Source organism: Alnus glutinosa, chromosome 11 (assembly GCF_958979055.1).
Source record: "Alnus glutinosa chromosome 11, dhAlnGlut1.1, whole genome shotgun sequence".
NCBI lineage: Eukaryota > Viridiplantae > Streptophyta > Magnoliopsida > Fagales > Betulaceae > Alnus > Alnus glutinosa.
Window position 1 is genome coordinate 2437099 of NC_084896.1, and position 20221 is coordinate 2457319.

At 36.1% G+C, this 20221-nt stretch overlaps 1 protein-coding gene and 1 long non-coding RNA gene across 2 annotated transcripts; one reads left to right on the forward strand and one right to left on the reverse strand.

The window, feature by feature from the left end:
- Positions 1-2248: 2248 nt before the first annotated feature.
- On the reverse strand, positions 2249-4778 carry LOC133882485 (uncharacterized). Its single transcript, XR_009902673.1, has 4 exons — positions 4632-4778; positions 4490-4555; positions 3791-3847; positions 2249-2563 (listed from the first exon to the last, which is right to left on the reverse strand). It is a non-coding gene; the product is annotated as an uncharacterized LOC133882485 (long non-coding RNA).
- Positions 4779-5533: 755 nt separating this feature from the next.
- On the forward strand, positions 5534-8847 carry LOC133882018 (G-type lectin S-receptor-like serine/threonine-protein kinase At2g19130). The gene is made up of 3 exons (XM_062321101.1): positions 5534-5671; positions 5763-6105; positions 8531-8847. The coding sequence occupies exons 1-3, from the start codon at positions 5534-5536 to the stop codon at positions 8845-8847; spliced, it is 798 nt and encodes a 265-aa protein (XP_062177085.1).
- Positions 8848-20221: the final 11374 nt, after the last annotated feature.

The window sequence follows — 20221 nt, forward strand, 5'->3', positions numbered from 1 at the left end:
TTAATTATGAGTTTTACATAATAAGCAAGCCTATTATAGAAGAGAAATACTTGTTGAGAAAATAATCATAATCCTAATAGCAAAAGTAAACCTTATTCTAGTAGTAAAAGTAAAACTTATTCTAAAAGGAAAAGAAATAAATAAAGCAAATCTATTCCTAATAAGTAAAGGAAATAAAGTCTTAATTCTAATAAGGAAATAAAATAAAGTCTTGGCTTGACGATCAAGTCTTTCTTTTTGTACTTTTATTGTCTGCAAATAGGTAAATTTCTAATCAAACGGTGCTGCTTCAGTATTATTTGGATAGTAAGATTGTCACACAGATGTGACTTTGAGCGTTAAATTGGTTGCACAAGCACAACAGAGTTTATTATAGTGGTTTTTTAGTTCGAATTAATAAAATAATATTATACCCTTTTTTTAAAAAAATATATTTTATTTAATGCTATTGATATAACTTATTCTTCCCTTCAAGTTGATAGAAGTACGGTATACCTTTGCACAAGTTAAGCGAAAAAGTACAAAGATGAAAAAACTTTTCCGTGCAAACATAAGAAACATGGTGGGGAACGAAAAGATAACCTTTTTTATTTTTATTTTTTAACGAAAGCTCTAAGTATATGATTTTCATTTTTATTTTATTGCAAAATCATAGTCACATGTTATGAGGTTACATAGTCATAAATATAAATAAAATTCTTACAATAAAGTGATATTTATGACTTTTATCTTCTGTTAACCCATGTACAAAAATAGTTAAAAAACAGATTTGATCCGAGCAGACTAGATCTAAGACAATATATAGCAGCTAAATAACCTAAAAAAATTATTTAAATTGGCCGTGAGAGATAACTCCTAACATACACTGAACTATCCAGGCTGTGAGAGATAACCATTTACACCTAATTAATGTTCATCCCATAGATCGCCCATGATGGCAGATCTAAAGAAAAGAAAACTTTTATTCAAAACAAAAACACAATCAACAAACAATAGCAGTGGCCAGAGAGGAGATAAACGGCACAACACGGAGGTAGATGGACAAATGCATAGCGAAGTGGGCAAAATTGCTGATCTAGTCGGAAAACACCTACGAACAAAAAAAAAAAAAAAACAGAATTAAGAGCGGGGAGTACAAAGGGAAAGGGAGAGAAGGACGAAACAGATCCTTGCTCCCTCCTCCACTCAAATCTATTTTCTAAGGAGTGAAATCTATAGCGGACTTCCCTTTCTTTCCTTCTCGATCCACTGAGTATCTTGGTAGAGAAGTTGTGTTGAATTAGCGAAAAGAGAAAACTAAAATGAAATGAAAGAGCTGAACTATCTAAGAGAAAAGGATGTTCTGAAGAATAGTAATAGCGCGCTAGGTAGGCCAAAAAAGTATGAAAATGGGTCTATAATGTTTTGAGAGACCGTAGTATATATGGATTTTTTTTATTTTTTGAAATTTTGGTGGCTAATTTATGAACTTTTAGATTGGCCTTAATAAATTTATAATCTTTTAAAAAAATTATGTTGCAAGAAACTTAAGAGTAATGTTATTCAGTAAATTTTTATGTGATGGTCATATAGCTGGGATGACGTGTTAGTAAAAATCAACTTTTAATTTTTTGTTTTTAAAAAAATTAATTTTTATTGTCACGTCACCCCAACCAATTGTATGACAATCGTACGAAAGTACTAAATAATATTGATTGATCTTAAATTTCTCAATTTTATTTTATTTTATTTTTTATTTTTTATTTTTTTTTAAGTTTTTAGGGGTAACTTGGATTTTGGCCTAAAAAGTCCGTGTAGTTTTTCCAGGGGCTGGGGTAGTTTTTTCTTTTCCACATTTTGGGGCCGACTCAGTAACTCATGTTTTCTTGTTCTTCGTGCCATGGAGGGCTTGGGGGCCAGGATCCCCCGCAGCCCCCTGTTTGGCTGTCTCCACCACTGTGCTGAAGCGAGTTCAACATATATAGTTACATAGGAACATGACACAAGAGCGTTCAGCGTTTTCCAAAAGCTATAAAGGAATAGTCTGGAAGTGAACTTCGTCACAAGAAGACTACGTACGTACTCCAACTTTTCTTGTTAACCCATTCATATATGTGACGACCCGCTTTTTTTTTTTTTTTTTTTTTTTTTTTTGAAAACGTACAAACGGATCTTCACAGTGGCACGACTATTTGCCGCTCAGCCAACATAGGTACACGTTCCATAACATGTACCTGATATTCAGAGTTACATCTAACACAGCGAAATATAAATATCCATGTGCAGCGGAACACATATCAATAGCGGAAATACATCTAATATATAACTGTTATCGACAACAAGAGCCATTTACATGTCTAACTGATTAAAGCTTATAAAACATATTACACTAATTACATACTAAAATACAGGCTCAACAAATACATATGTCACGTATGACACGAGCCATAAATAAAATACCCAAATGCAGACTACCCATGAGTCTGTGACTTATGACTGTCACGATGTACTCCAATCATATCATCTAGCTAGGTGGGCGAGTCATTATCTATATCCGCAGAACCTGCAACCAAAGCATCAATGTCTGTACGGTTGCGGGGGTTGCCGCATCCGTACAGGTGGAATTATGAGCCCACCGCCTTAGCATAAATAAATACACTAAGACCTCAGAGGTATACTATTCACTGAGTTTTCGCAAAGAACCAACTTTTCATTTTTAGTCATGCGTACACTATAACAGCCACCAATTTTATAAGCTTTTGTTTGAAAACCCCCATAGCTGTTATAGCGGACACCGACTACTAGAAAACATTTAAACATACTAGGCAACTAAGATTATACGTAGAAGTTCTATTATAGAAAACAATGGCATTTAAATCATGCAACCATCTGATAGAAATATACATAAGCTCTTTTCCATTGAGACTCTTATGCATACTAATACGTCTAGTAAAACTACTCATAGTATAAAAACATTACTCACAAAAACAATGCTATACATGCTCATGCTAATGGTTTTATGCCTTGGGAATCGAACCCAAGTATAGTGCTTTAAGGGAATTTAACCCAAGTAAGCACTAGTACCTCAAGGGAATCTAACCCAAGTAGGCACCTCATGGGAATCTAACCCATGGTCGAGGACCTCAAGGGAATCTAACCCAAGTAAGCACCTCGTGAGTACTTCAAGGGAATCGAACTCAAGTAAGTACTAGTACCTCAAGGGAATCTAACCCAAGTAGGCACCTCATGGGAATCTAACCCATGGTCGAGGACCTCAAGGGAATCTAACCCAAGTAAGTACCTCGTGAATACCTCAAGGGAATCTAACCCAAGTAGGCACCTCATGGGAATCTAACCCATGTATAATTTCCCGTGGGCTGTGAACCTCACTTCGATGCACGTTTAGCGTTCATATGCTTATGTCTCATGCCTTCAATCAATAAATTTCATTTCATGAATCATGCTTATAACATATGCTTTCTTTATAAAAATATAAACAGTTCAACATGTCATTTTTTTAAACGATTTGCATAACTCAAATCTCCCATTTTATACTCACTCTAAAATCATATTAATATTCCATTGCAATCACAGTTTTCAAAACTCCCAACCATAACATACAGTGACTCCATTCATTTACTCCACATATCATACTTCAAAACATCATCATAATTTCAATATACTCAAAAGTATTCAAATCATCCAAAACAGTTCATAATCAACATATAGTTGGTTCAAGTTTGTAAAACAATATATATTTTACAATTCATCATATATGAAAATAACACTTCTCAGTGAGTAGAATACTCACCTTGGCTGGGCGGATATTAAGCACTAGGTCTCCTAGACACCACCATGCAATGCATTACTGTAAAAACAATACATTGCACATTATTGACAACTTCTAATATTGGACTCACATTTAACTCTTAAATTGCTCAAGAGTTAACCCATGAAAAACCCATAATATTTCTAGGGTTCCCAAATATTTACCCATAATCCTAAACACCAGCTAAACTCAATTAACACTAACCCAAAGTATTCACTAAGGGTTAGATATTAAAATCATCATTTAAATACTTACCTATAATATTAATTACTAACCCGTAATTAATTCCACTAACACATACATTATTTTCACTAACACCTAAAATAATAATATTAGTCCTAAAATTATATTCACTAATCTCTAGATTATTTCTCACTAACATTTTCCTAATATCATTAACTTTAATATTATGTTCATAAATCTTTTTACATCAATTACTAACATATTTACATAATTTAACTATTACTAACATATTTACATAATTTAACTATCTAAATTTTAATCACTTAAAACTCTCAAATTAATTTAACCTATCAAATTAGAATTTTTAAACTTTAAATCATAATTTATAAAACACTACCCAAACACAATATTATTAACCCAATAGTTTTTATTAAGGGTTAATAACATAAAAACTTAATTAAAATTAAATACCCAAAAGTTAGGGTTAGGAAAACTCACCAAAATTCCACCAAACCAAAACCCATGGTTTGGTTAGCCTCAAGCAAATTTCAAGTAACCTATTACCTAAAGAAAACACTAAATTAAACTCACATTTAAGATTTTAACCCAAAATCTAAAGAACACAAGTTTAGTGTTTTACTTCAAAACGATTGGTGAAAACGTAGATCGGGATTCATGGATCACGTTACCGAAGACAGATTTGAATTTGGACGGTTAGATCTTTATAGATCAAAGAAAAACCAAAAAGAAGAGTGAAAAACCTCAAAAAACTGATCTTCCGAAAACAAATGAGTTTCTGCCCCTTTTAATAAAAGAGGCGCACGCCTCTGTGTATTTTAGAAAGGCCAATTGGCCTTTTGCTTTAAATGGCCATCAGGCCATATTTTTTTTTTTTTTTTTTTTTTTTTTTTTTTTTTTTTTTTTTTCTTTTATAATCTTCTTTTAACTTTTTCTCATTCTTTTTTTTTTTTTTCTCTTCCGAGGGTGGCATGACCTGCACTTCCTTCACTTACATATTTTAGTTTTGCAATTTTGTTTAACTCACCACATGGATTTCTCTCCTTTAACGTGGACCACCCTTTTAATCTTGGGCTTTTCTTTACTCTTTTGTCTTTTTGCTTGATCATTTTCTCCTATTTTAATTCCTCTTTTATTTAGTTAAGTCTTACTTATTTTATTTACCTATTATTTTATTATTTGTGTTTCTTTTCTAACTATTATGGATTTCAAAAATATTCTCCTATATTTTATTTTCTTGGTTACCATTTACGAGTCCATAGATTAAAAATAAAACACTTTGTTTTATTTTACCACACTAAATAGACTTATTTTTATTTAATCTTAATAAACCCATTTTATAAACTTTGGTCTTTAAAAACATTCTCTTACATTTTAAATGCACCTAATTAAGTTCAATTAATTATTTACTCAAATTTATACTTTAATTATTAAATAATGTACTGGACATTACAATATCTATCATCATTCTTCTTCTACCATTCTCTTCTAATTACTAACTGCGGTGATGCAAGTTATAGAGGGATGGGTAGCATGACGAGTAAGCCATGGCTCTTATTTGTTTTGCTTCTAATCCTCTCTTATGGCAGGGCATGCTTCTCCATATCTGGTGATACCCTTTCACCAGGTCACTCTCTTTCTCTTTCAAACAGCGGGAACATAGTATCTCAAGGTGGCACTTTTGAGCTCGGTTTCTTCAAACCAGGCAGTTCATTAAAAATCTACCTGGGCATATGATATAAAATTTGGTCAGAAGGACAATATTGTTTGGATAGCAAATAGAGAAAACCCTTTGTCTGACCTGTCTTTGTCAAGACTTGACCTCTCAGAAGATGGCAATCTACTCCTGTTTGGAGGTTCCTCTGGCATCGAATGTTTGTTGACAAATTTGACATTTCCCCACTCAACTGAAGCAGTACTTGGGGAAGATGGGAATTTTGTTTTAAGAGATAGGTCGAATACATCTTCTATATTGTGGGAGAGTTTCGACCACCCGACCGATACATGGCTCCTAGGTGCAAAGATTTGGATCGATAATGTTACTCGAAAACAACAGCAACTCGTTTCATGGAAAAATTCAGAAGATCTAGCACCTGGTGTGTTCTCGGTGGGGTTAGACCAAAATGGAAGCTATCAAATTTGCTTACAGTGGAACACATCCCAAATCTATTGGTGTTATGGAGTTTGGAATGGAAATTCTTTCAGCTTAATTCCTGGGATGAGCTTAAATTCTATCTACAACTTCAGTATTGTGTTTAATGAAAAGGGAATATATTTTATTCATTATCTTCGTAATCTATCTTACCGCTCTAAATTAGTGATGTCGTCTACAGGAAAACTGTAGCTATGGATGTGGCTGTCTGACCCTTTAATTTGGTATGGAATTCATTTGGTCTATACCGAGGGACCAATCTGATGTCTATGCTTTGTGTGGTGGATTTAGCGTGTATCGTGGGAATTCCTCGAGCCCCTGTGAATGTCGAAAAGGTTTTGAACCATTTTCGCTAAACTACACCAGACTAAATGATTGGTCGGGTGGCTGTGCGAGGAAATCTCCTTTGCAATATGAGAATAGTACGTATGGTAATGGGACAAAAGATTGGTTCATGAAAATGTTGGAAAATATAAAGATATGGAACTAAAGAAGAAAAATAAAAAACTGTATAGAAAGAACACTGGACAGTAAGGCGAATGTAAATCTGTCTTTTAGACAAATATTGACTCCCACTTAAACAATAAGTTGTGCAAAAGGGAATACAACAATTTTTGTCCTCAGGATATAATACTGCCCGAATGTAGTGTGCAGATTGCAAATTCTGAACACTACTCTGAATATCGAAATTCTGTAACAGCAGAGAAGATAAAAAAGAAGATAAGAAAAAGAAGTACGAAATCTATTGGAACAATATAGTTTTTATCTGAAAACCCATAATCAGTTTATAGCAGTTTTAATACAGTTTCTAACTGTTGAAAATACAGTTAGAAAATATAGTTTTTGACAGTTTAGAAAACAGTTACGTATTTAAAAAATATTACTGTTAGAAAAGCAGTTGTACACATCAGAAAAAATACACACGTAATTAATAATCTCGTGTGCGACGGTGCTAAGTGCGTCTAAAGCGACTAAGCGACACGCGTGCGTGCGTGCGACGACCAGTGCTTCGCACTGGGGTGACGCAACTGGCACAACTAGCACATGTATACTCAAAATCTTATTTAGTATAAGAGCTTGATAAATGCTTATAAAGCACAAAAAATACTCATAACTTTTCAATGTGGGACAAAGAATAATAAAAAGAAATAGAGGAAAATTTAAATATTCAAATTAGAGATAAACTTGGATTTTCATGAAATAATTTTCAACAGAAAATACCAAACATGAGATTGCCTGTTAATTCGAAAGCATATAATTGGGCAGCGAGTGCTAGATTAATTTTGAAACAGCTTGCATGAATAATTGCTCTTGCACAGCTTATGCTTATAATAGGAGTGGGTACTGTATGATATGGGAATGAGCTATTTTTAAGGAGCAATGCTAGAGCATCTCTTAGTGTTCTCCTACAATGGTATAGATATAATTTTGTTGATTAAAAAATTGCATATATGCCATCCAAAAGGATATAAATGTAATTTTTTAATTACATCTATGCCATTCTAGGAAAACACCAGGAGATGTTCTAGCATTTCTCATTTTCAAGTTACAGGCTTACAGCAACTCTCAGATGCCGGCGAGACTGGACAATATACACAATTAAATTTATGTCATCTTTCATTTTAGACTAATAATTCATTCTTTTGTTATGGTTGAGCTAATAGTGATTCTTGTCATCATGATCAGGCAAAAAATGGAAAGTATGGGTACCTGTGTGTTGGTCCCTTCAATAGGGATTATCTTATGCCTCTTCATTTGTTTTTCAACCAGAGGAAAGCTTAGACACATAGGTAAGTGTAAACGTTCTAACCAGATGGAGATGGGGTATTGCATGGGTGCGATCCCCATCTATAAGTATTCGATCTCCAATTCTATATATATATTTTAATCAAAAAATTATAATTACAATTATAATATGGTAAAAAGGTAAATAAATAATCTCTAATTGATGTAGGATAATCAGAGGAGAATCTAGGAGAAGCCTTGGTAATATTAGGAGCATGCTGCCCAAACGAGAAGTCTGAGTCGATAAATTGCCGAGACGAGTAACTGGACAATTTGCCGACATGATTGACGAATTCTTGCCTATTTAGTTATTTTCCCTATTAGTGTAGATTTGATTTAGTATCGTATTTTCCCTAAAATGGGTTTTCTTTGTCACCAAGTATCTCCTTTGATTAGGGAATATTTGTTGACACCCATTATTTCCTTATTTTGCTTATTTTCCACCTTGCGATATTTATTTCCTTTTACAGTCATTAGGGTTTTGCTATAAATTGAGAACCATTGTAATGGAGGAGACAGTTTTTTACCATCAATAAGAACTTAGTTTATCTCTTTCAACGTGTTTGTTTAATTTGTGCTTTAAGAACACAGCTTCTCAATCACGGCTACCCGCTTGCACTACGCCAATTGGCATCAGAGCCTTGACTACCCCAGTCTGATGGAAAACGACGGAAACAACAGCAACCATTTCGACACCGAAGAACGGGGAGTGCAGGCCTTTCGAACGGCCGTTGACGCTCAATCACAACAATTTCATCTTATGGAACGCTCACTTCAAGCATTACAACAGGTAATTGCTGGACTTAGAGTTGATGGCAACAGGAACCGTGAACACAACCGAAATCGCGACCACGAAGAGGCTCATGGCCATCCCGAAAGTGATCGTGGTCCTGGACCTTGACGAAGGCATCGTACCTTCGAAGAGATATCGTTAGGCGAGGATGGGGTCCCACATGAAGAATCCAGGGAGGTGGAAGAAGAGAATCTCGAAGAATACACTGGGGGAGAATTTGCCGATGGTGATGAGGGAGAATTCGTGAACTGCATTGTCCATAGGGTACTATTAACACCCAAGCTGGAGGAGCCGACGCAGCGGCACAACATTTTCAAGACCCGTTGTACCATTAACCAGAAAGTGTGCAATTTGATAATAGACAGTGGAAGTTGTGAGAATATTGTTTGAAGGGGTCTAGTAGGCGCACTGCAAAGACCGAGAAGCATCTGAACCCCTATAAGATCAGCTGGATCAAGAAGGGAGCTAAGACAAAGGTAACTGATACTTGACGAGTTCCTTTTTCAATTGGGCAGTCATACCGAGATGAGGTTACATGCGATGTGGTAGAGATGGACGCTCACCATGTATTGTTGGGGCGGCCGTGGCAGTACGATGTAGACTCCACATATAAGGGTCGGGACAATACCTACCTCTTTTGGTTTTCATGGGAAGAAGATCATATTAGTACCAACTGGGACTAATAACTCGCTTCAAAGGGTTACGGTGATGGGAGGAATGTCTTTTCTCACCCTCGGGGAAGTACAATTTATGGAGGAAGCGAAAACTGTCGAGACGATGCTCGCCTTGGTGGTCAAAGGGGTGGAGTCGGCTTCAAATGCCGTCATCCCGAGGATCATACAACAGATGTTGGAGGAGTACTTCAGAGATATCGTGCCAGTCGAGTTACCAACCGGGTTGCCTGTCATGTGGGATATTCAGCATCAGATCAACTAGTTGCCGAGAGCCAGCCTCTCTAACCTACCACACTATCGGATGAGTCTTGAGGAAAACAAGATCCTTCAAGGCCAAGTGGAAGATCTGATCCGCAAGGGATTAATCAAGGAGAGTCTGAGTCCTTGTGCCGTGCCGGCCTTACTAATACTAAAGAAGGATGGGAGTTGGAGGATGTGTGTTGATAGCCGGGCCATCAACAAAATCATGGTGAAGTACCGATTCCCTATTTCGAGACTCAATGACATGCTGGACATGCTAGCCGGGGCAAAGGTCTTTTCCAAACTTGACCTTCGCAGCGGCTACCACTAGATTCGGATCCGACCCGAGGATGAATGGAAGACAGCCTTCAAGACGAAGGAGGACTTGTACGAATGGTTGGTGATGCCGTTTGGGCTGTCCAATGCACCGAGTACTTTCTTGCGCGTAATGAATCAAGTGTCGAAGCCTTTCATCGGTAAGTTTGTAGTGGTTTATTTCGATGACATCTTAATTTATAGCCAAGGTACAGATGAGCACTTGGAGTAGTTGCGAGAGGTCTTGCTTGTGTTGCGGGCCAACAAGTTATATGTCAACCTAAAGAAGTGTACGTTTCTAACGGACAAGCTGCTATTCCTCAGTTTTATTGTCCGTGAAGAGGGCATTCATGTCGATGAGGAGAAGGTCTGAGTCATCCGAGAGTGGCCGACCCCCACTACGGTTGGACACGTCCGAAGCTTTCAAGGCCTAGCCACTTTTTACCGAAGGTTCATATGGAATTTCAGCAGCTTGGTAGCTCCACTTACCGAATGCATGAAGAAGGGGCAATTTTGATGGGGAGCTGAGCAAGAGGCTAGTTTTGCCGTGATCAAAGAACGACTATCGTCAGCACCAATCCTAGGATTGCTTGACTTTGACAGACTATTTGAGGTAGATTGTGATGCCTCCCTCGTAGGGATCAGGGCAGTGTTGTCACAGGAAGGCCGGCCTGTCGAATTTTTTTAGTGAGAAGTTAAATAAGGCTTGGCAGAAGTGGACCACCTATGAATTAGAATTCTATGTCGTGATACATCGGGAATTTGTTCTGTACAGTGATCACCAAGCTTTAAAGTTCATCAATACACAGAACACTTTGAACCGGAAGCACACCTAGTGGATCGCCTTTATGCAGAAGTTCACTTTTGTACTGAAGCACAAGTCGGGTAAACAAAACAAGGTAGTGGATGCCTTGAGCCGAAAAGCAGCTTTACTCGTAAAATTGTAGTCCGAGGTCATCAGCCTTGATCATTTGCGGGCTCTATATACAATGGACGAGGATTATAAAGAAATCTGGGAGAAGTGTATGTCTAAGCAGCCAATAGTCGACTTTCATATTCATGAGGGTTATTTGTTCCGAGGGAATCAACTTTGTATTCCCTGAACCTCCCTACGAGAACAGATATTGCAGGATCTACATGGAGGAGGACTCGGTGGTCATGCAGGTCGAGACAAAACTATTTCATTGGTTGCCGACCGGTATTATTGGCTCCAGATCAGACGTGATGTAGGCAAGTTCGTGCAGAAGTGTCCTGTGTGTCAGACCGAGAAGGGCGGCAAGCAAAATATTGGGCTATACACCCCTCTACCAGTGCCCAAGGCCATTTGGGAAGACCTGAGTATGGACTTCGTGCTCGGACTTCCGAGGACGCAATGAGGTATGGTCTCAATTTTTGTAGTGGTAGATCGGTTCTCCAAAATGGCACATTTTATCCTCTACAGGAAGACCTTGGATGCTACCTACGTAATCCATCTCTTCTTTAAAAAAGTGGTTTGGTTGCATGGTGTACCCAAGACTATTATGTCTGATCAAGACGTAAAGTTCCTCAGTCACTTTTGGAGAACTTTGTGGAGAAGGTTCGACATGTCCCTCAACTATAGCAACACATGTCACCCGCAGACTGAAGGACAGACCGTGGTGACCAACCGTACACTCGGGAACATGGTCAGGTGTGTTTCCCGAGACAATCCAAAGCAGTGGGATGCCAATATACCTCAGGTGGAATTTGCCTTCAACAGCATGACTAACAGGTCTATGGGCAGATCACCATTCGAGGTTGTCTACACCAAACCCCCGAAACATGCCCTGGACTTGGTTCCCCTTCTGAAGCTCTCGGGGCTGAGCGTAGCAGCCGAGCATATGGTTGACTAAGTGTGACAAATTCATGAGGAGGTGCGCCTGAATCTAGAACAAGCCAACAAGAAGTACAAAGACGCAGTTAATGCAAAGAGGGTGAAGGTTTTCCGAGAAGGCGATTTAGTCATGACCCATCTACGCAAGAATCTGTTTCTAGCTGGGACCTATTGCAAGTTGAAGAGCCGCAAGTATGGACCTTTTCGGGACAAGAGAAAAATAAATGACAATGCTTATGTTGTGAAACTTCCTGAGGATAAGTCAATTTTGAACACTTTCAATGTCGCTGACTTATTTGCCTACCATCTCGATGACCCGTTATATGGTGATATAAACTCGAGGGCGAGTTTTCTTGAAGTGGAGGATATTGATGTAGGACAATCGGAGGAGAAGCCAGGAGAAGCCTCAGTAATATCAGGAGCTTGTTGCCAAAACGGGAAGTCTGAGTCAGTAAAATGCCAAGACAATTAACTGGCCGATTTGCTGACTTGATTGACGGATTCTTGCCTATTCAGTTATTTTCCCTTTTAATGTAGATTTGATTTCAATATCGTATTTTACCTAAAATGGCTTTCCTTTGTCACCAAGTATCTCCTTTGATTTGGGAATATTTGTTGACACCCATTATTTCTTTATTTCGTTTATTTCCCACCTTGGGATATTTTATTTCCTTTTACAGTCATTAGGTTTTTGCTATAAATTGAGAATCATTGTAATGGAGGAGATAGCTTTCGATTATCAATAAGAATTCAGTTTATCTCTTTCAACGTGTTTGTTGAATTTGTACTTTGAGAATCTAGCTTCTCAATCACGTCTATCCGCTTGCGCTACATCACTAATGAAGGCTTTCAATTATGGCAAAATAATAATTTTACAATATTGAGGCCTTGAAAATGAGGATTTATTGACTCTAGACGTACATGTAGCTGATGAATGCTAAATATTGTATATTTGGACCCCTTAATTCACATTTGCTAAACATTTAGCTTTGTTATTTTTTAATGTTTTTGGTTAGTTTTTATATTTTAGTATTTTGCAGATCATGGAGAGAGAACGGTAGTTTTAAAGTGAAAAAAAAAATGCAAATTTTGGAAGTCAAAATCGGATTGGATTAAATTTCAAGTTCTGCACAAGTTATAGTATTTTGACTATAACTTTTAGCTCAAATATCAGATTGAAGTGAAACTAATAGCATTGGAAAGCTAATTCAAAATTATACAAATCATTGTGAAATATAATTTTCCTAATTAGAATGTCTGTTATGTCATAAATGTCCCGCAATATAAGACCGCAAATTTCCTTGTTTCTGGCGGCTGTAAACACTCCAAACTCAAGCATTCTTTTCTCGTATTAGGGTTTTTGAGGTATAGATGTGTCATTTTGAAAATATGGCCCTAGACCCTAGTGTTCTTTTCTCCTATTAGGGTTTAGAGGGGTAGAGGTATCATTTTGTAAAAGTTAGGTTTAACCTAATCTTCTGCTATAAATACCCCCAGCTAGGCACCACTTAAAAATATCCCAACATTGTACATAGCAGCAGCTGGTTTCTTTGGCTTCTATTCTTTGCAAGTTTTTATTTTTATGTTCTTAATAAAATTGAATATTTTCTTCTTAGTGATGAGTAGCTAATTCTTTTCAACTAAGGTTGAGGATGAAGCCTCACATTTGAAGAGCAACAATATTTTCATGAGAGTTTATACTATCCGATTTTAATTAGTTTAATATTTTCAATGTTTTACTACTTTTCAATTATTGAGATGATTTCTTGGATATCTATTGTGATTTTTGGATACATGTGATGATTTGAGATAGTCTTATTTAATTGATTGCTTGGATTTTTCATTTATCAAAACATTGGATATTCATTGTGTTACGTTCTACGGATACATTTGATGATTTGGTTTAAACCGGATATCTTTTGTGATTTGTGCAAAGAAAGGATTCATTGAATGATTTAATTAATTTTTGAAGCATAGTAGAACATACATAGGATTTGTACAGTGAGAACTTTGGATATGTATGAACAAACATGAGAATTTGGTGGTGTGGATTCTAAAACCTTAATACATTTTGTTTTGTTTTATTTTATTTTATTGTATTTTCGCAACACAATTCCATGTGGAAACGATCTCGCACTTGCACATACACTATATTGCAAACGATTCGTGCCCTTGCGAGTATTAAAATTTGCACATCAGTAGTCATTCTTTTTCTTGTAATGTGTACAATTCACGTTCATAAAGAATATAGTACTTTCCATGAAAGTTAATAATTAAGGCCTCCAAAATCGTACATTTTTCAACAAGTATAAATTCTTGAATATCCATTTGTTTACTTTTCCATTTTCACATTCGTAAAAGTTCAACATGCATAACTTTCTCCAATGTGACAATGTCAATTTCAATTAAATTGATAGTAGAACATAGGAATTATGTATCTAATATGCCCCAACATCAATATGAATTGAATGCTGAAAAGAATATTAAAAGTCTTAAATATAAAAACATAATTAATAATTTATATCTCAAAAAGTGAGAAAAATGCTTATATATATATATATTAACATTAAAGTAAATCTTATTTAAGTTAAGGGAAAAATATAATTTAGCCCCCCAAACTACTACCATTTCTTCGGATGGCCCCCCAAACTACTAAAGCTTGCATTCTGATCCTTCAAACTACCAAAACCTTTGAAAAATTCTCATTTTGGCGAAATATCCCCATAATAACTCTGTTACGTGTCATTTTTCAATTAAAATATTTCAAAAAAAATTCAAAAAAAAAAATTCAAAAAATTCAAAAAATAAATAAACTAAAATTTTATTTCTTATTTTATTTTTATTTTTATTTTTAAAAAAGATGGGTGTTTGGGGTGACGTTATTTCCCAACCGCGACCCAATCTTCCTGACACCCCTCCAGTCACCGTCCATTTCTACGTCTGGAATCGATCGAGATCTTCCACAACGATGATAGACTTGCTCGTCGTTTGTAATAAAATAAAATTTAGATTGGAATCATTCATAAACTTCGAAAGATTAATATTATATACATCAAAGGATATGAAATTAGCTATGTTTGCGTTTGGAGAGGCGATGACGAGTTCACCAAGTTGCAGGCGTGCATCGTGCCCAACGACGATGCTGGAAAGAAGCAGTACGTCATTCGATCGATCGTAATATTTTTTAAAAAATAAAATTTTAGTTTTTTTTTAGTTTTTAATTTTTATAAAATTTTTATTGGTCTGTTTGGATGTTGAATCCGAATATTATTCGAATTCACTACGCGAATTACAATGTTTGACTTTATGAGATAAAATTTGAAAAAATTGAGTAAAATGTGATTTATTTTTGAAAAAAATAGAATATTATTCAGAATAATATTTGAAACAAACACATTAGATGCATAGAAGGTGAAATCAGTTCATTTCTGCAATGTGTAGGTGAAAAAAAATGAAATATGTTGTGGGAGAAGTGAAAGGTGGAAGACATGTTAGTGATTAAAAAAAAAAAAATTGTTTCCTTAAATAATCGATGTCGTCCACGAGAATTTAAAAAATTTGTATATATATATATATATATATTACAAATCTAAAAGAAAAAAAAAATCATACAAGAATAAAAAAAAAATACCCAATATTAAAAAAAATCTATTAATGATGGTAGAAATATTTCTAAATTTTTCTGGGGTGTTATATTCTTCCCCCTTATAAAAATTTTGTCTTCAAAATTTGTCTAAACTAATCACAAAAATATATATATATTTATTTAAATATTTAAAACTATGGGTTTAGCCAATTGTACCTGAGAATCTAATTTCCTTCAAAAAGAGACGGATATTTCTTACGTATTTCATCTTCTAGTTCCCATGATACTTCTTGTATCTCGTGATTTCTCCATAAGACTTTCACTAATGGAATTCTTTTGGTGCGCAGCTCTTGGACTTTTCGATCTAACAGCTTCACTAGAATTTCTTCATAAGTCAGATTTTCTTATAATTGTAATGGTTCGTACGTGATCACATGCGACGAGTCCGAGATGTATTTCTTTTTCATGGAGACATGGAAAACATCATGTACTCCAGCAAGGTTTGGTGGTAAAGCTAATCGACAAGCCACAAGACCTATTCTTTCTAAAATTTCAAATGGCCCGATAAAGCTAGGGTTCAACTTTCCATTTTTGCCAAATCTGGTAATTCCTTTCATTGGTGCTATTTTAAAAAATACATTGTCGCATTTTGCAAACTCCAAGCTTCTTCGACGCATATCGGCATAGCTTTTCTGTCGATCTTGAGTGGCTGGCAGTCTTCGTCGGATCAATGTAACTTTGTCCAGTGTATCTTGCACGATATCTAGTCCTAAAATTCTTCTCTCTCCTAGTTCGTCCCTATAGAGTGGGGAACGACATTTCTTCCCATACAACGCTTCATATGGAGCCATTCCAATACTTGCTTGGTGACTGTTGTTGTATGTGAACTCCACTAATGGAAGGTAACGTACCCAGCTCCCACTGAAATCTAAGACAAAGGCCCACAACATGTCTTCTAGAGTTTGAATAGTCCTCTCTTATTGCCCGTCTGTTTGAGGATGGAAGGCACGACTGAAGTGCAATTTGGTCCCCATAGCTGCTTGTAGACTTTTTCAGAATCTGGACATGAAACGCAGGTCTCGGTCTGATATTATTGATTCAGGTACCTCAGGTAGTCTAACTATCTCCTTCACGTAGGGATTTGTCAGCTTCTCCAGTGAGTACCTCACCTCAATAGGTATGAAGTGAGCAGTCTTGGTTTATTGGTCCACAACTACCCATATTGCGTCGTGCCCAATCCAGGTTTGTGGTAACCCAATAAGAAAGTCCATGGTTATTACTTCCCACTTCCAAACTGGTATTTCTAAAGGTTGTAAAGGTCCTATAGGCCTTTGATGCTCCGCCTTGACTTGCTGACAGGTAGAACACCGTTCCACAAATTCGGCGATGTCCCGCTTCATTCCATTCCACCAGAAATACTTCTTAAGGTCACATTTAATCTTCGTTCCTCCATGATGTATTGAGTATGGAGAGAAATGAGCTTCTTCCAATATCAGTTTCTTTATTTCCTTATCATTTGGAATACAAATTCTATTTTGATACCTGAGCAGCACATCGGAAGTGATATAAAATCCCATACCTTTATTAATCTTTCCCTTTAGACGGATCGTTTTGTCATCTTTTTCCTGTGCCATACGAATCTTCTCCAGGAGCGTGGGTTGAATCTCCAATCTTGCCATTAATGCTTGAACTTCTCCCAGAACAATTTCTAACTCGAACTTCTCAAGATCTGTCTGGAGTTCATGTGGAAAAGTCTTCAGACTTGCTACTTCTCCTCTAGATTTTCTGCTTAATGCGTATGCGACTACATTGGCCTTCCCGAGGTGATAGTTGATTACGCAATTGTAGTCTTCGATTAATTACAACCAACGCCTTTGTCTCAAATTTAATTCTTTTTGGGTGAATAGGTATTTGAGACTCTTGTGATATGTGTAAATTTCACACTTTTCCCCGTAAAGATAGTGCCTCCAAATCTTCAATGCAAAAACTACTATAGCGAGCTCCAAATCATGAATGGAATAGTTTAACTCGTGATTATTGAGTTGTCAAAAGGCATAGGCTATTACCTTACCATTTTGCATAAGGACACAGCCAAGCCCCTTTCTTGAAGCGTCGCTGTAAATGACAAATCTGCTGGATTCAGAAGGGCGTCAAAATTGGAGCAGTCACTAGTCTTCGTTTTAGCTCTTGGAAGCTACCTTCACATTCGTCGGTCCATTCAAAATGAGCTTTCTTCTTTTTCAGGGTAGTTAGTGGTCTTGACAGTTTTGAGAATCCTTCCACGAATCACCGATAGTAGCCTGCTAACCCAAGGAAACTTCGTATTTCATGAACATTGGTAGGTCTTTCCCGATTCGCCACCGCTTCAATCTTCTTGGGATCCACCGTGATGCCTTCTTTTGAGATTACGTGTCTGAGGAAAGAAATCTTTTCCAGCCAAAATTCGCACTTGGAGAATTTAGCATAGAGTTGTTCGTCTCTAAGCTTTTGTAGCACAATTCTCAAGTGTTCTTCGTGTTCTTCTTGGCTTTTGGAGTAGATTTGAATATCGTCAATAAATACTTCCACAAACTGATCCAAAAATTATTTGAAGACTCGATTCATCATGTCCATGAAGGTTGCTAGTGCATTTTCTAACCCGAACGACATCAACAAGAACTCCTAGTGGCTGTAGTGTATGCGGAACGCTATCTTTGGTACATCTTCCTTCCTTATCTTCAGCTGATTATACCCTGAACAAATGTTGATTTTTGAAAATATTTCAGCACCTTGTAGCTGGTCAAACAAAACGCCAATGCGTGGTAGCCGGTATTTGTTCTTGATGGTAATCTTATTGAGCTCTTGATAGTCAATACACATTCGCATCGTCCCATCCTTCTTCTTCACAAAAAGAACTAGTGCTCCCCACGGTGATACGCTCGGTCGAATGAATCCTTTGTCCAATAACTCTTGCAGTTGCTCTTTTAGCTCCTTCAGTTCTGCTGGTGCCATTCGGTATGGTGCTCTTGATATTGGTGCAGCTCCAGGAGTTAAGTCAATGCAGAACTCGATCGCTCTATCACAAAAAAGTTAACTCGATCACAAAATTTTTTTGGCACCGTTTTGTACTTCAATAATAATACTACTCGCAATAGCACGAGTCACTATAGGATACTGTCTATATTGAGGGTGTCGATCCACATGAGTTGTATTGGTTGCGTCTATCAAGTTTTAATAAAATTAATCCTAATTTATCCCTAGAAAATGATGTTTTTGTGATTTTTAATTTATAAACTAACAACAAAAATTAAATGCTAGAAAATAAATTAGAATTAAGCTAAAGGAAATTGATTTCACCACTAACCTTGTACCAATGGCTGTCATATTAACATGAGACATTCATTCTAGGCATGATATTACTTGTGTGTGGTTGTCAAGCAAACAACAAAGTGTCAAGAAAATACCATCATTAAAAATAAGTGTAACTCATCTTCAACTAGCACGGATCGTCTACCTAAGCTAGAGTGGAGCACGATCCATATTCAATGCCCAAAATAAAAATCCCAAAGAAAAATGTAATTAAGTTGTAAGTGAAAAGCTTCTTAAAACTAAAACTATCTACCAAAAAAAAAAAAAAAAAAAAAAAAAAAAAAAACCCTAAGAGCTACGTGAGTATGTGGGTAGGATAGGATAGGATCCTTTATGTAGACAAATAGATTTCCATAGCTTGAAGAAAGCACCATACTGCGTCCGTGCTGCCCAAGAGGAACAAGGGTCTGCCAATTAAATGCACCATCCAACTTGTTGAATTTCCAGCCAAACAAAATGTAACGATGACTTCAATTTCCAATGTACAGCACATCATCTAAAGTTCAGCCGCACAAGTTGAAAAATATCAAAATGTCATGATTTGTATTGGGTTTGTCTCATGTTATTTTTGAAAGGGATTCTCTCACAGTTAATTTTGCCATCAACAATTCATTAATTACACAAGATTGGCGTATTTCTTCTGTCATCTCTGATTTTCTTTCCACCATTCCATCTTCCACTTGCTGGTTCGCTAGCTCTGTTAACCGAAGTGCAAACTTCTGTGCCCACCATGTGGCTTACTGGGCTGCAACTAGATTTGCTTCTAGCTGCATTCCCAACTCTTCTAGTCTATTAGTTTCTGGAACCTTTCCTCCCTGTTTTGGAACGGATTCATCTTTTCCTTTTCTAGTTCCTTAAGTTGTTTGTTTTCTCCTATTGTACTTAAAAAAAAAAAAAAAAAAAAAAAAAAAACCTTCTTCTTCAGTTCCATTTTCGGTTCCCCTAAATGCAATTTTAGGCCACACTTTAAAGATTTTGCTTGTATTTTTCTTTAGGACCTAAAAATAAGATAAACACTAAAATAAGATAAAATGTTAGATTATAATTGTAAAGACCAAGAAAATAAATATGGAGTTTAACAATTAATAAATTATATTTATTAAATAAGATGAGAATAATAATTAAATTTTAAGTGATGATATTTATATTATCAAAATAAAACGAGTTTAAGATAAAATAATAAAAATTGGGATAATAAAATACTAATAATGGGTTTTTAGGAAATAATAATAATAGTAGTAATGAGTCCTAGTTATAGAAATAATTAATCATAAGTGTAAGTTTTAATGAAAATTAAAAATGATGGGTTAAATAACAACTTATAAATGATAGAAATAGTATAAAGTGGGGGTCCTAATATAATTAATAAAAGTTGGGGTTTAAAAATAAAGAGAATCCTATCCTACCACATGTTGCCACCTGAATATCTAAGAGAAAATTACTTCATCTTCTTTCAACCACTCATAT